The sequence below is a fragment of the Vulpes vulpes genome, chromosome 11 (assembly GCF_048418805.1).
Source record: "Vulpes vulpes isolate BD-2025 chromosome 11, VulVul3, whole genome shotgun sequence".
NCBI classification, from domain to species: domain Eukaryota; kingdom Metazoa; phylum Chordata; class Mammalia; order Carnivora; family Canidae; genus Vulpes; species Vulpes vulpes.
The window spans coordinates 65,140,470-65,153,220 of NC_132790.1; the positions used below are offsets into that span (position 1 = coordinate 65,140,470).

Below are 12,751 nucleotides of genomic sequence, written 5' to 3' on the forward strand. Positions count from 1 at the left end.
GCATAAAGACTAGGAAGCATGTGTGAGGTTAGGAGGACCTAAAGGGTCTCTTCCCACCAAAGCCCCTAACTCGAGTTTTTCTCAGCCTCTTGCGTGGATGGAATGCTCTCTCCTCTCCTAGTTTTTGTTACCAAGGATAGTATGCTGCTGCTACTGCTGCTGCTGCTGCTGCTTCTGGCATCCTACGGGAAGCCAGCAGTATACCCAATTAAATACAGAAACTACTCCTTCCCACTGGTCCCTCCCTCAACCCATTTCTGGAACAGTGAAGAAAATCACAACAGACTACTTGATTGATTTTATTTTCATTTTTTATTGAAAGCTTCATCAAAGAAAACAGAAGTTTAAACCTAACATCCACTGATCTACAGAAAGCCCAAGGAATGGGGGAAATGGTAGCTAATTTGACTGTGGTACAGATGAAAAAATTAAAAATAAAACCAGAAACACCATAGAATTACAGAACTTTCCATGACAGAGACAGCGGTACAAAATGCTCTTAAATAAAGTTCAAATTTGAATGATGTTTCATAAGTTCCATGAAGTCAAATATGGCCTAAAACAATGGTTTTAAAAAAGCTGTGTCCCATTTTTTTTTTTAAAGAAACTGGGTATTTCATAGCAAGTATACTTTTATGTGTATTTTTTTAATTAAGATCCCAATTATATTCCTCTTTTTTTTAAATAAATGGAAGCATTAATTTCAAGAATGAAAAAAACTTATTCAAGTGTCTCTTTGAAATAGTTTTTATAGTTCCTGAAAAGTATGAAATAACTCACTTTTTCATATATGACGAAATGACATTTTTGGGGGAGGCGGACAGAGCATCTTTCTTAATAATATAAGACCAGAAGGTTTAAAATACAAAGCATAACACTAAAGTTACACTTTGGACACTACTTAATTTGAAATGATCAGAAAAAATCCACTGGAGTGTCAAGGTCATTCACCCTTATTACTGTGATGCAAAACAAACAAAAAAAATTAACAAAAACAAAGCATTTTTCTTGCCAAAGATTTAAGATGGGGACAAGAGTGTATATTTAACCAAGAGATGCTATTATATTCTCATAACTCAATTTTGAGTTGACATTTTCTTCTAGTTAAAATTTCAATAGTGAACGAAACCAAAACAGCTTTCTTTTGAGGGAAGCCAAATACTTTGCTACAGGTTTTTCCCCCCTTTGTTTTTGCAAGAATACAGCCAACTCTCAATTATTTGCAATGAATGGGAAAGAGACATCATGGCTAATAAAAAGCCATGGTATATAATGCACTGACAGTTTTACCAATGATTTTAAACTTCTTCGATAAATCGAGACTTAACAAAGAAACAGACTGATTTGAATCTGATTTCCAAATGTTTCTTTTCCATCCTCAGGGTGAAATGCTAATAAAAGGAAACAGAGCCCAAGACCTAACAGTTGAAAAGAGAAGACAAAACAAATCTACAAAGTAGATAGCCCTTCAAAAATTGAGAGTGATTGTATTTCTGCAAGACTCAGTCATTGGGGAAGTTACTAATGGGAGTGAATAAAATGGAAGAAAAGTGTGACTCTGTGGCCTAGAGGTTCTTCCTACAGACTCCAAGCTTGATCTCACCTCTGCTCCAGCTTTAAAGCTTCCTGACAGGAAGAAGCATTTCTTAAAATATTATTTTTCCTTTCAGAAATACAAAGAAATGAGCATTAAGAAGCTATCCATCCTTTATTTGTGTGACGGGGAGCATATGTATTGGGGTATAAACTGAAAGAGAAGAAAAACCACCAATCTGGGGTAAGCTCCCCTGCCTCACATGAGAAAAGATTTTGGGGGCAACTCAGGGATCTTGTATTTAGCTCTGTACTGTCCTGGACTCCATGCAGTCCACAAAGGACAGCCATGACCAAGGGCACTTGGATTAAGGGAGCAACTTCATATTTAAGAATATTGGGTAAGAAATGTTAAATTTGAGTTAGACTCAACTGTCTTCCAATACCTCAGTGGATTTCATGTGTAACAAATTGATTCATTAATGAAATCCCATTATCACTCTGTCACAGGAAGGGTATAGTGTACAGAATCAATGATCCTGTTTAAATTCTGCTAGTTCCTCAGATTGGAGTGAGATGCTGTCAGTTCTCGGTAAGCTCAAAATTTTGAAGGATGCCAGGCACAATAACACAAAAACCAAAGTCTCATCCTTCACTCCCTACTGTGGACGAGAACATAGACCAAGGCTCTAAGACATGTTTAACTTTGTTAGGAAGTGTGATTCTTCAAATGTGCTGAATGTTGTTTACCCACACAAATAAATATTACCCTTTATTTGATCTGATATCATCTAAAAACATTTACCACTGAAACCCACTTAAGAATTTCTCTCTGCTTATCAGCTCATCTACAGTGGTTCATGCACGCAAATTACAAATGAGACTGAGTTGTCAAATGTATTTTTCGTTTCTTACTAACATTATAATCTGTCTAGACAGTCCATTGAAACTTCTGAATCATGAAGTGCTGCAAAAGTGCTACTCAACCAAATCTCACTCTTCATTAATGGGGATTTTAGGCCACTGTAAAATATATATAGGTATAGAATAGACATCTCAAATATTCAAATTAACCTTTTTTTTTTAGAAAAAAAAAGCTACTCTGTTTTTGTCATACATGAACTAAAATGATTTTAACACAGTTTTGCAAGAGGTTGATGTATTCTGCAGGTAGAGTGAACTTCCTGCTCCATCCAGTCTTTTTCTGCTCTCAGCCTTCCTTCTCTAACATGAGTGTTTTTAATACCATGTAGTTTTTCACTAGAATGTGTGGAAGTGATTCTTGTATGCTGTCAAATGTGGCAGATCTGTTAAAGTCACAGGAAGAGCTGATTCAAGTGAAGCATGGAGATAACATCTGAATGATTGAAATTTACCAACAAAACTAACCCTGTCCAAACTGAAGTTAGGTAGAGGATTTTCTTTCTTTCCTTTCTTTCTTTCTTTCTTTCTTTCTTTCTTTCTTTCTTTCTTTCTTTCTTTCTTTTTTTTTAAGAATATTATGTCACTTGCAACAATCGTGACATGCCAGTCTTCAAGGAAAAACAGTGCCCAGCACCTGCTGGTTGTTAGCTTTAGCTTACCTAGGACCCAAGACATTTTTAGAACACATGGCCATGCACTGAGTGACTATGCATAATTTGTCTCCCTTGACAAAACTTTATCATTATTAAGAGAAAACCCATTCCTCCATTGACCATGTATCTAGAGTTTGAGTAAGATTACATTGATCCCATTTGGATTGGGATTTGGGTTTGTTTCCTCATGTTTAGAAAGCTTGACAATTAAAGTCTAAAGGAAAAATGGAAATAATCTGAATAAATATTTGGAAATCTGATGAACCAGAATACTTAAAAAAAAAAAAAAGCCTTAAATAGGATTAGAATCACCATAATAACAATTGCTGATTAAATTAGGATTCTGATGTCTGCAAATATTGAACACATATTTTGATTTGTTTTATTCTTCATATAATGTAATGCTGCTTACCTGTTGATGTTTTTTATATTCCCCCAGACTTGACTCTTAAAAACAACCATTAGGTAAGATGACAGATGCAAATTTGAACATGTGCCATTTTTCCTTCTTTTTTTTTTCCTTTTTGATTTGCAATAAGATATTTTCTTGAATGGCATGATATAAAAAATCCAAACACAAAACACACATGGACACATAAAATGACAGGTAATTTCCTTGCGCCTGAAGTGGCTTAAAAAAATTGAGATCATTGAAATTTCATAGTTGAAAAAAATGTTTCTGAATGTATAAATAAAGCAGTAGTTTTGAATAGAAACAGGAAGTTACCTAGGCACATTCATCAGCCACATGGTAGCTACCTCTTAGCCTCATTGTTGATTGCGTAAATGAGACTTTCTTTGTATCACATTAAGGTTTTTTTTTGTTTTTTTTTTTTACAGAAACAAAAGAAAGCATGTTGGTTTCATATTCAAATGAAATATGCCCAGGATAATCCTTATTTATACAAAGAGTTCAGAGACTGAAAAAGAGAAACGAAAAGCACAGTTCCTATACATGTTCGATTATACCCACCCCCTGTGACTCAGGAGCCCACTTCTCAAAGAAAAAACTTAAGTGCCACCCTTGAAATACATGAGAAGCTGAAGGACAGAACAGAAGAAAGTATAAATTTAGGATTCTCTCTAAATCATGGAAAACCATTAAGGAATGGGTGTCACCAGAGGGAATTTCTCTGTAGCACATGCTACTACATTTTCTTGGACACATTTTTGCCTCTAATTTGATTGCAAAAATAAGGAGTCGCTTTCTAGACTTGAGCTTCCAATTCATGGATTTTCAAATAAGAAAACAGAGCCCATTTCAACACAAGGCCTCTGTTGACAGGTCATAAATAGTGGAATATTGACAATTTCAGATGAGCCAAACTCATTACTGATATTGACCTAAAGGGAGTATGATTTGCCTTTTAAGTTTTTTCAGTTTTTAAAAGCCTACCCTGTTTTCTTTTACAGTGCACTTCATGCATTTCCTTCTTCCTTCTGGACTAAGACAGTTTTCTTGGACTTAGCTTGTGAAAAGACTTTCACCCATCTGATTGCAATGATCCATTCAGAAAGCAACTCTAGGGCATGGTTCAATTAACATAGTTCCATCGGTCTCAAGTTCAGGTGAAACTATACAGGTTGAACATGGATTCCATGAGTCAAATATGCAGAGATGTTTGTTAAGTCAATTTAATCCATTTTAGACAAAGTTTTGCATCATTCTCAATGCAAATATATCTACTTTGGCTTTAAAGATTGAGCAGATCTAATTCTTTTGGTTCTTATTGATATAAATCATACAATTTCTTGATTGTCAACTAGCATCTTAAAAGCTTACCTAAATTTCACTAATAGAATCCTCAATTTTATTGGTCCTACTTGTCTCAGAGAGCAAAACTGAAAAAAAAAAAAAAAAGGTCTGTTTTTGTCCTTCTTCTGACAACACCAGGGTATGAAAATACAATGAAAGGAGGCAAAAAGAAGATATCCCCTCCCCAACTGCAGAATCAAGGTGGCTGTTCATGGCAGGATGAACAAAGACTGAGGTGAGAAGACAAAACCTAGAGGTGTTGGACGTTAGAAGGAAGACTATTGTTACAAATACAATGAGACCTTTTCAGGAGACCACTCATCACTTAACAGAATATCACTACGCTTTTTTGACAAGTGACCTTTCAGACCAGTTCGGGAAGGATCTTTAGTTCAAAGTTCACAGAAAGGAATTTCAACCTGTTAAACAAGTGCCTCAGCTTATTGGTGGCCATCATTACAGGTGTCACTATTCAAGAGAGCTAGTAAGGAACCAGAAAAGCTCACAGAATGAATATAAAGCCTTTTGGCTCTATCAGTTGGTATCCAGAACTCTTCGCGCTGAAACTGCTGAACACAGCAGGTGCAAGCTTCTGCTAGTATCAACAAATGCACATTAAAAAACAAAAACAAACAAAAAAACCCCATTTTTTGTTTTGTTTGGTTTTGCAGTATGTAAAACACCAGTGGAAGGTAGTTTAAACAAACAACAAAGTAAGAACTGGTCCGGCCATGTAGGTCAAATAAAATTTTTAAAAAGAAAAGAGAAGAAAAGGAAAACAACCTCTATCTTCTGGACTGCAATAGGGTGCCACTTCATCTTTGGTATAAAATAGGCCATCCATAGGCTGAATTTGATCACAACTAGGAAAGACTACAGAAATTGTCAACAATTTCTCTATCTATTGCTTTTTTTGTTTTTTTGTTTTTTTTTTTTGCACTTTTTGACCATAAGCTCCTATCTACTTAATTTTTTTTAATGCTCTTAAGCTAGGTTTTGCAATGTGACAAGCAAAGCTGACTAAAAACTTTGTAAAGCTCATAAAAAAGACTGCAGATAAAAAGCACTAATGCTTTTGCTAGCGATCACGCTTCGTAAATAAAAAAAATCTGCATTCTGCCCTCCAAACACGCATTATTTCTAATGCAATTGTTTTTAAACCAACATTAATAACTTTACCGTAAAATGTTTTAGCCTTCTAGAATGATTCAACACTTAAGACAAAGTTCATGAAAAGTCCCAGCATTTTCCCAATTCTTGCAGTTGCCATGGTTTCTTTTATCAACAAATTTTCTTCAAATGAAGAAAAACATTTTCTTTTAAACTGTACAGTTTTTTTTTCACCCTAAAAACTCATAGTCTTAAACTTCTGTACCAGTTAAAGCCGGCACAATATTTCAATTCTTTCTTGAATTTTTTTTAACAAGACGTTGACAGCTTGCCTCGAGAGCCTTTGACGTCCTTAAAATTAAGGCAATTAAGATTCAAGATAAACCTTACCTAAATATTTCTAGGAAAACAATAAAATAAAAAACCAACCCACTAGCTTTAAACAAAAAGGGGGAAAGAAAGAGTAGCTTAGTTACTGAGGAAGACAATTTGTTTCCATTTCTGCTTTGCCCACCTCTTGACATCTGATTTTCCGTTAAAAAAAAAAAATCTATCTACATCTTCTGGTAAATTCTGAATTCAAATGTTCTTCTAGATAAAATGTCAACCTTCTTCATTTTGTTTCGTTGTTGGTTTTTGTTTGTTTCCTCTTCTGGGATTTTTTTCTTTAAAAAAAAAAGATGGCGAAAATAAACTGTCAGACCACATGAAGGAACCATTTGCACAGCACATAAAAACACTTTGTTTTCACTGGGTAAAGTAGAAAAAAAAAAAAAAGCATTCCATCGACGCCTGTGCAAACTGGAAGCCAACTTCCTGTTCAATGAAGTTTCTTCATTCAAGGCAAAGTTTCAGACGAACATTCTTCAGTCTTGTTTATGGTCTGTGGAAACAATTGGGTACAAGTGGTCATTACATCAAAGCAACTTTGAAATCACCTTGTGTGCTCTTTTCCAGTAAGATCTCTTTAAAAGATACCAAGTTCTTTCAATATCTAGTAAATTGTACAAGTTTTAAATTCCACCACTTTCATACAAATATATATTTAAGCCAGAGAGTTTGTTCACATTAAATATTGAGGCTTATAGAATGAGAATATCCCTTCATAACTCCTGTGGGATTCGTCACTAACTCAGTCAACAAATATGCGCATCCCTACTATGTACCCAAGATATAACAATGATTGTGTGTTACCCTGTGGTATTCACCAAGTATATTCACAGAAGCCTTATTTGGCCAATAAAGTAGTAAGACAGTTAAGAGGCAATGAATTTTGTTCACTTTACTGCTTCTCCTCTTTTTCCTTGTTCACCCATGTCATCAAGTTTTCTAATTCTTGAGAACGGGGATTATATTCTACCTCCACTTTTTACTCTCCAGGAATCTGGCAGATGGTATGCATGCACATAATAAATGTTTAACTAGGCAAATGTCATTTTTACTTCTGTTGCTTTGCCTAGGCTAGCCAAACAATGTCTTCTGCTTCTGTTCCATCTACAATTGCAGGGTTGAGCTTCTAGTGGGTCGACCTTGACGCTTAGCCCTTCCATCCACAGACTAGAATTCTGTTAAATAATTTCAGGGGTATAAAAAATGATTTTGAAACTATCCATAGGTCAATTTAGATGAAGTCTACTTCTTTCAGTGCCTTGCAGGTTCTTCTGATGCCTAGTTACTTAATGTAGTAAAGAAACCTCAGGGTTATTGAGGCTGTCCAGGCTGTTCACTGTATAAGCTGCATGGCTGAGGGAGTTTGTGGGGGCTAAATTCCCGCCTAAAATCTGATCCCCAACTTGCGTCCTCTAGTGCAGGGCTGCATTTGTTCTGAGCAAGTGGGCTTTATTCACATTCACAAAGTGTCCTTAAGGATGTTTTAAGTTATATGACAGGTAGGCTGGGATGATCCAGAGAGGTTTTTTCTTCCTAATTTGCAAAACGTGTTCATACGAGTCAGCTGTGCCTCTTAGAAGCCTAAGGATCTTACATGTTCTTAGGATCATGTAAGAAAAGCAACTAGTTGAGAATTGATATTTCCATTTTTAACCAATAGGTTAAGTTTCTAAGAATACATATTTTGTGTATGTTATATGAAAAAGTGGGGTTTCTTTTAAGAAGAAATGACATTAAAAATTTCATAATAGCAGCAACAATAAGGGAAACTTTATCAGTAGTAGTCATGGGAACCATGGTATATATTTGATTTCTGTACCTTTGCAAAGTATAGACTTACTTCATTTATTTCTAAAAACCTACCTTGTTGTGGGAACAAAATGTTTCATTCAGTTTTGTGTTTTTGTTTGTTTTTTTGGCCTGTTCTTTGCTCCCACACCCATCTTTTACCTGGTATTATTTATCTAGCAGACAATGCCTAATACACCATCAATCTCTGCAACAGCTGCTCCATGACCCGTGTCTTAGCCAAAGGATTACAGTGACATAGAACACTCACACTGCTCAGGTATGTCCTGTGCACTGGTCTTGAAGCATCCATATTTATGAGCTAGGCTACAGACACTTTCAAGCTATAACCTTACGCAAAGGTTTCCAATAGCCCTCTCCTATCAAGTGGTCTCAATGTTACACAAAAACAAATGAGGAGAAATGAATGGTTGTCCTTTGCATTTTCTTGGTTGCTAGCTGAAGTTGGAAGGGACAGGGTGTTGCTATTCAATAGAACTGAATTCCCTCCTCTCCACCTTCTCTGTCCTAGATGAAGTATGAAAATCATGTTGAGAGTGAACATTTTGTCACAAGTTTGCAAAAACTCTCAGAATTCCCAAGCTGGACTTTACATGCTAATCTTTCAGGAAGTGAAACATTTGATTTATCTTGCCCTCTAGGAGGTCCAGCTATTAGCATTTTAATAGCTTTGAAGACGACTGCAATTAAGAAAGCATTTCACTTAGGTACTTAGGTTAGAGGTTGTTTCCCACACTCTTTGGGACCCCCACCCCAACTCCGGGGGTATGGTTGTTAAATTCTCCCTCAGCACTAAAACCTAATTTATACTCTGGAGAATGCTGATCTAATCTCCCCCTCTAAAGAAGAGGAGAAGGAGGCTCCAAAAGGTTGTCACTCAAAGATTGACAAAGATTTTACATATTAAAGTTAACTTTGCTTGAAGACTCCTATTTTTCAAGCCTTCGTCATTTTTAAGATTTCTTAAATAGCACAAAGAAAAACCGTTAACTCGGACAGGAACTGGAATTTCCACAGAACTTTCAAAACAAACCACAGGTATCATCTCTGCCTTTGCAGATAAAAGCCCCAAGCCCCTTTTGCATTAGCAGCCTCTTTTAACAGGAAAAAAGAAAAAAAAAAAAGCATGAGTACAAAATGTGAAGACCTGTTTTTTAGCTTGGAAAGTGGAATTTGGAATAGTAAAATATTTGTTGCTATAGATCCCAAATATGACCTTTCTATTCATGTGTTCATCATTTCTACTTCTTAAACTTTTGTTCTGCAACCTTCTGTTGTGATGTCTGTAATTTACTTCAAAATATCTTTAGTATGAACATTATGCTGCTAAATGTATGTGTGACGGGTTAAGCTACTTTTCAAGGGCACTTAGCTACACAACTCAGGATTTCACACCCCACAGGTCAGCTAATATTTAATGAGAAAAGCCAGAGGTTTCTACAAGTACTTGAAACTCTCCGTATCTCAATTAGCATAATGATTGTCAGAAATGGGGTGCCTGAAGAAAGTAGTGGCATGTTAATTAGCATAATGATGCTAGAAATAAGCTGCCACTTCTGAAACTTAGAGCATTCAAGTTCACGTGGATTGGGTAAAATATTTTAGAGACCCTCTGTACTCTAGGTGAAAGGTACAGTTAGATTGTAGGGACATTTGTAGCTTATAACTTAAGGGATACTCCTTGTACCTTGATTTCAAAACAAGGCTGTAACAGAAGAGCTTTCTAGTGGCCTCTTTAAGGATAACATAGTCCTGACTCTAGAAAATGGTCAGATCTAATCTGAGTGAATCTCTCATGTTAAGTACATTTAAATTACTTAAAGGAACAGAGCCGGGTCTTTATCAAGTGTACAGAGCAAGCCAGATTAATTTATTGAGCAAGCCAAATTTATCACTTCATCTCTTATGAATGCTTCCTTGATAAACGTCTCTGTGGATACTCTCACATCCCCCAAACTTTTCCCAGTGATCATTATGCAGGAAAAAGAACCCAGGTGTTTACATGCCCCATACGCTTAGCTTAATTCTGTCTTCTTAAATGGTTCTGTAGACTCTCATGCCTTACCATGACACAGGTCAGCTTCCCTTGGCTGAAACTGATAAAAACTTAGAGTCACATTAATTTCTTCCTTTTAGAAATTTTCAGAATAGATTGTTATCCATCAATTTATTTGACCTTGAATATTATTTTTGCTTTCATTCGATATGTTAGTGTTGTCATTTCAAGTCAAAAAAGCTCCTGGCGATATGCAGCACGTCAGAGAGAGGAAGTTGAGAATATAAAAAGACCTGTTAAAAATCTGCTTCAGGTTTAAAGAAATGTACACAAGGCAATGCCAGTGGTTTTCACGTGGCACACATTTGAAATGTTCCATGTTCCAGGGTGTTCTCATCTCTGGCATGATGCCACAAACATGCCCTGTGGAACATCCTGTAACATACATTCCTGCATAAGTGCAAGGGAAATGCCTTCAAATGAGGAAACCCCTCACCATAATGCTTACCACTGTGAGCACACGTGTGGAGGGTTTCTTCCTTCCATACTTATTATCTGTGGAAAGGCCCACATTATCAGCCATAGGAATCTGTGGTCCAAAGCACGTAACCATGGTGTGGGTAGCTTTGAAATGTTTAAACACTTAAAGTTTCACGTCATCAGACTCAGACTTCCTCAGATATTTCAGGGAATAAAGCTTCTTTGAATTGACTTATTGTAGGGATAATTAAAATTGTTTATCTTTCCCTCTTTGGCTTTTATATTATCTTCTCCTTCCCCCCCTTAGCAACATCAGTAATTCCATGGTTTTGTTTGAAATTGTAAAGCCCTTTTTTTTTTACCTTTTCTTCTTACTTTGGTTTATCTCCTCCCACCCTCACCCCCCCCCCACTTCCATCCCATTACACTTGCCACCATCTTACTTCACACTTTTTGTTCCCTCTTGTCTGAATCATTGCAATCATTGGACTGTTTCCATTGCTTCCAAATCCATCTTTGAGCTCAACTGAAGGAGTATTTGTAGAACAAAGGAAATGCTGTCCAAGTACCTCCATGAGACATCCGATATTAGAATCTGGCTCCAATCTGCTTTTTTTTTAATTTTTTTTTTACACTATTGTACTCTTCTGAATCCCCTTCTCAAAGAAGCACTCTGAGCTTTCCCATCTCTGGACTTTGGCCAACCTGTTATTCTACCTAGAACACCACTTGACTATCTGTAAGACCCTATTCCAGGTGCTACAACCTCCACCAAAGCTCATCCAGTAGAGAAAAATTAAATGCATTCTATTACTATAGTATTTTTTTTTTTTAAAAAAAAGAGCCCTTGCAGTATGCACATCATGTCTATATATACATCTAAATCTCGTACTAGATTGTAAATTCTGGAGGGCAGGGATCCTGTCTCCTAGCACAGAGACTGGCCTGAGGCTGAATACTCTAAGTGTGGAGGTGGGTGGGGAGACTCTCACTGGAATCTGGGAGAGGCATAGATGTTCTCTCTGAGTTAGGCAGGGCATCCCCTTCCCCACCGCATCATACAATGGTCATGAATGGTAGGGACAACCTGAGGAAGAAGAGAGCATCCTGTTGTGGGGCTCTAAGTGGGGGCAGCTGAAGCTGATTGAATCGCCAGGGGAAAGAGGATATTATAGACAGTTCAAGAAGGGGGTACTTTGTATCCTGAAAGCCATCCTTGAAACACATCCCTCCATACTCAGACTCCACTGGTCAATGGAGTCCTTGAAATACAACTCAAATGCTGGCCTTCCATCCCCTAACGTCTTCCAAAGCTTTTGTGGCTCTCTTCAAATAAAACTGAGAATGGTTCCTCTATACAAAGCCAAGTATCCAAGGACTAGAGCTTTCATAAAAACTGCCTGTTTGACTTGGTCTCTTACAGCATTTCCCCTACCTCTTCACCACACTCTAGCTGCAGGTTCGCATTCTAGACCTTTGGATTTCCTGTTTTTTTTTGTTTGTTTATTTGTTTTTTTGTTTGTTTGTTTTTTCTGCCTAGAATGTTTTTTTCTCCAAATCTCTCCAAGATTAGCTTGTAATTATCTTTCAGATCCAGGCCTCTGTGAAAGGCCTTGCCTGATAACAAATCTTTGGTATTTATCCTGTCACTTTCTATCACAAGGATCTTTTTTAAATATTTGCTTTGCAAGTCTGTTTTTTTTTTTTAATTATTGTTTGCTGATTGGCTCACTGACTGTGAGTCTACTCCTAGCAGGAAGTAAACTCCAAGAGAATAGGAAAAGCACCTGCCTTTTTCATTGCTCTTTTCCTGGCATCTGAAATTCTGTGCATCACATAGTAGGCATTATATCAATAACTGCTGACTGGCTGAATGAAAGCATCTCTTTTATTTACCCAGACATCATTAAACTGTAAGCAAGAGAAGGGTCTAGGATCACCCGTTTCCTCATTATGCTCAGAAACAGCAAAAGCCAGCTTCACCTACTCACCAAGTGTTTCTGGCAAACATAGTAGCTCTCGTTTCCAGTGTCTCTCACTGTGCTTCCACATAGCCAGCCTCTGGCTCCTTTCTCATACATTACCCTCTGAACAGACTGA

At 36.9% G+C, this 12,751-nt stretch overlaps 1 protein-coding gene across 19 annotated transcripts in view; it reads right to left on the reverse strand.

The window, feature by feature from the left end:
- Nucleotides 1–293: 293 nt before the first annotated feature.
- RBMS3 (RNA binding motif single stranded interacting protein 3) overlaps nt 294–12,751 on the reverse strand; it is a 1,278,291-nt gene continuing 1,265,833 nt past the window's right edge. For all 19 annotated transcript variants that reach the window (XM_072726630.1, XM_072726631.1, XM_072726632.1 and 16 more), the window contains one exon: nt 294–6,859. In XM_072726630.1, coding sequence (XP_072582731.1) covers nt 6,853–6,859 — 7 coding nt within the window. In that variant the 3' untranslated portion in view covers nt 294–6,852. The remainder of the gene's footprint in view (nt 6,860–12,751) is intronic.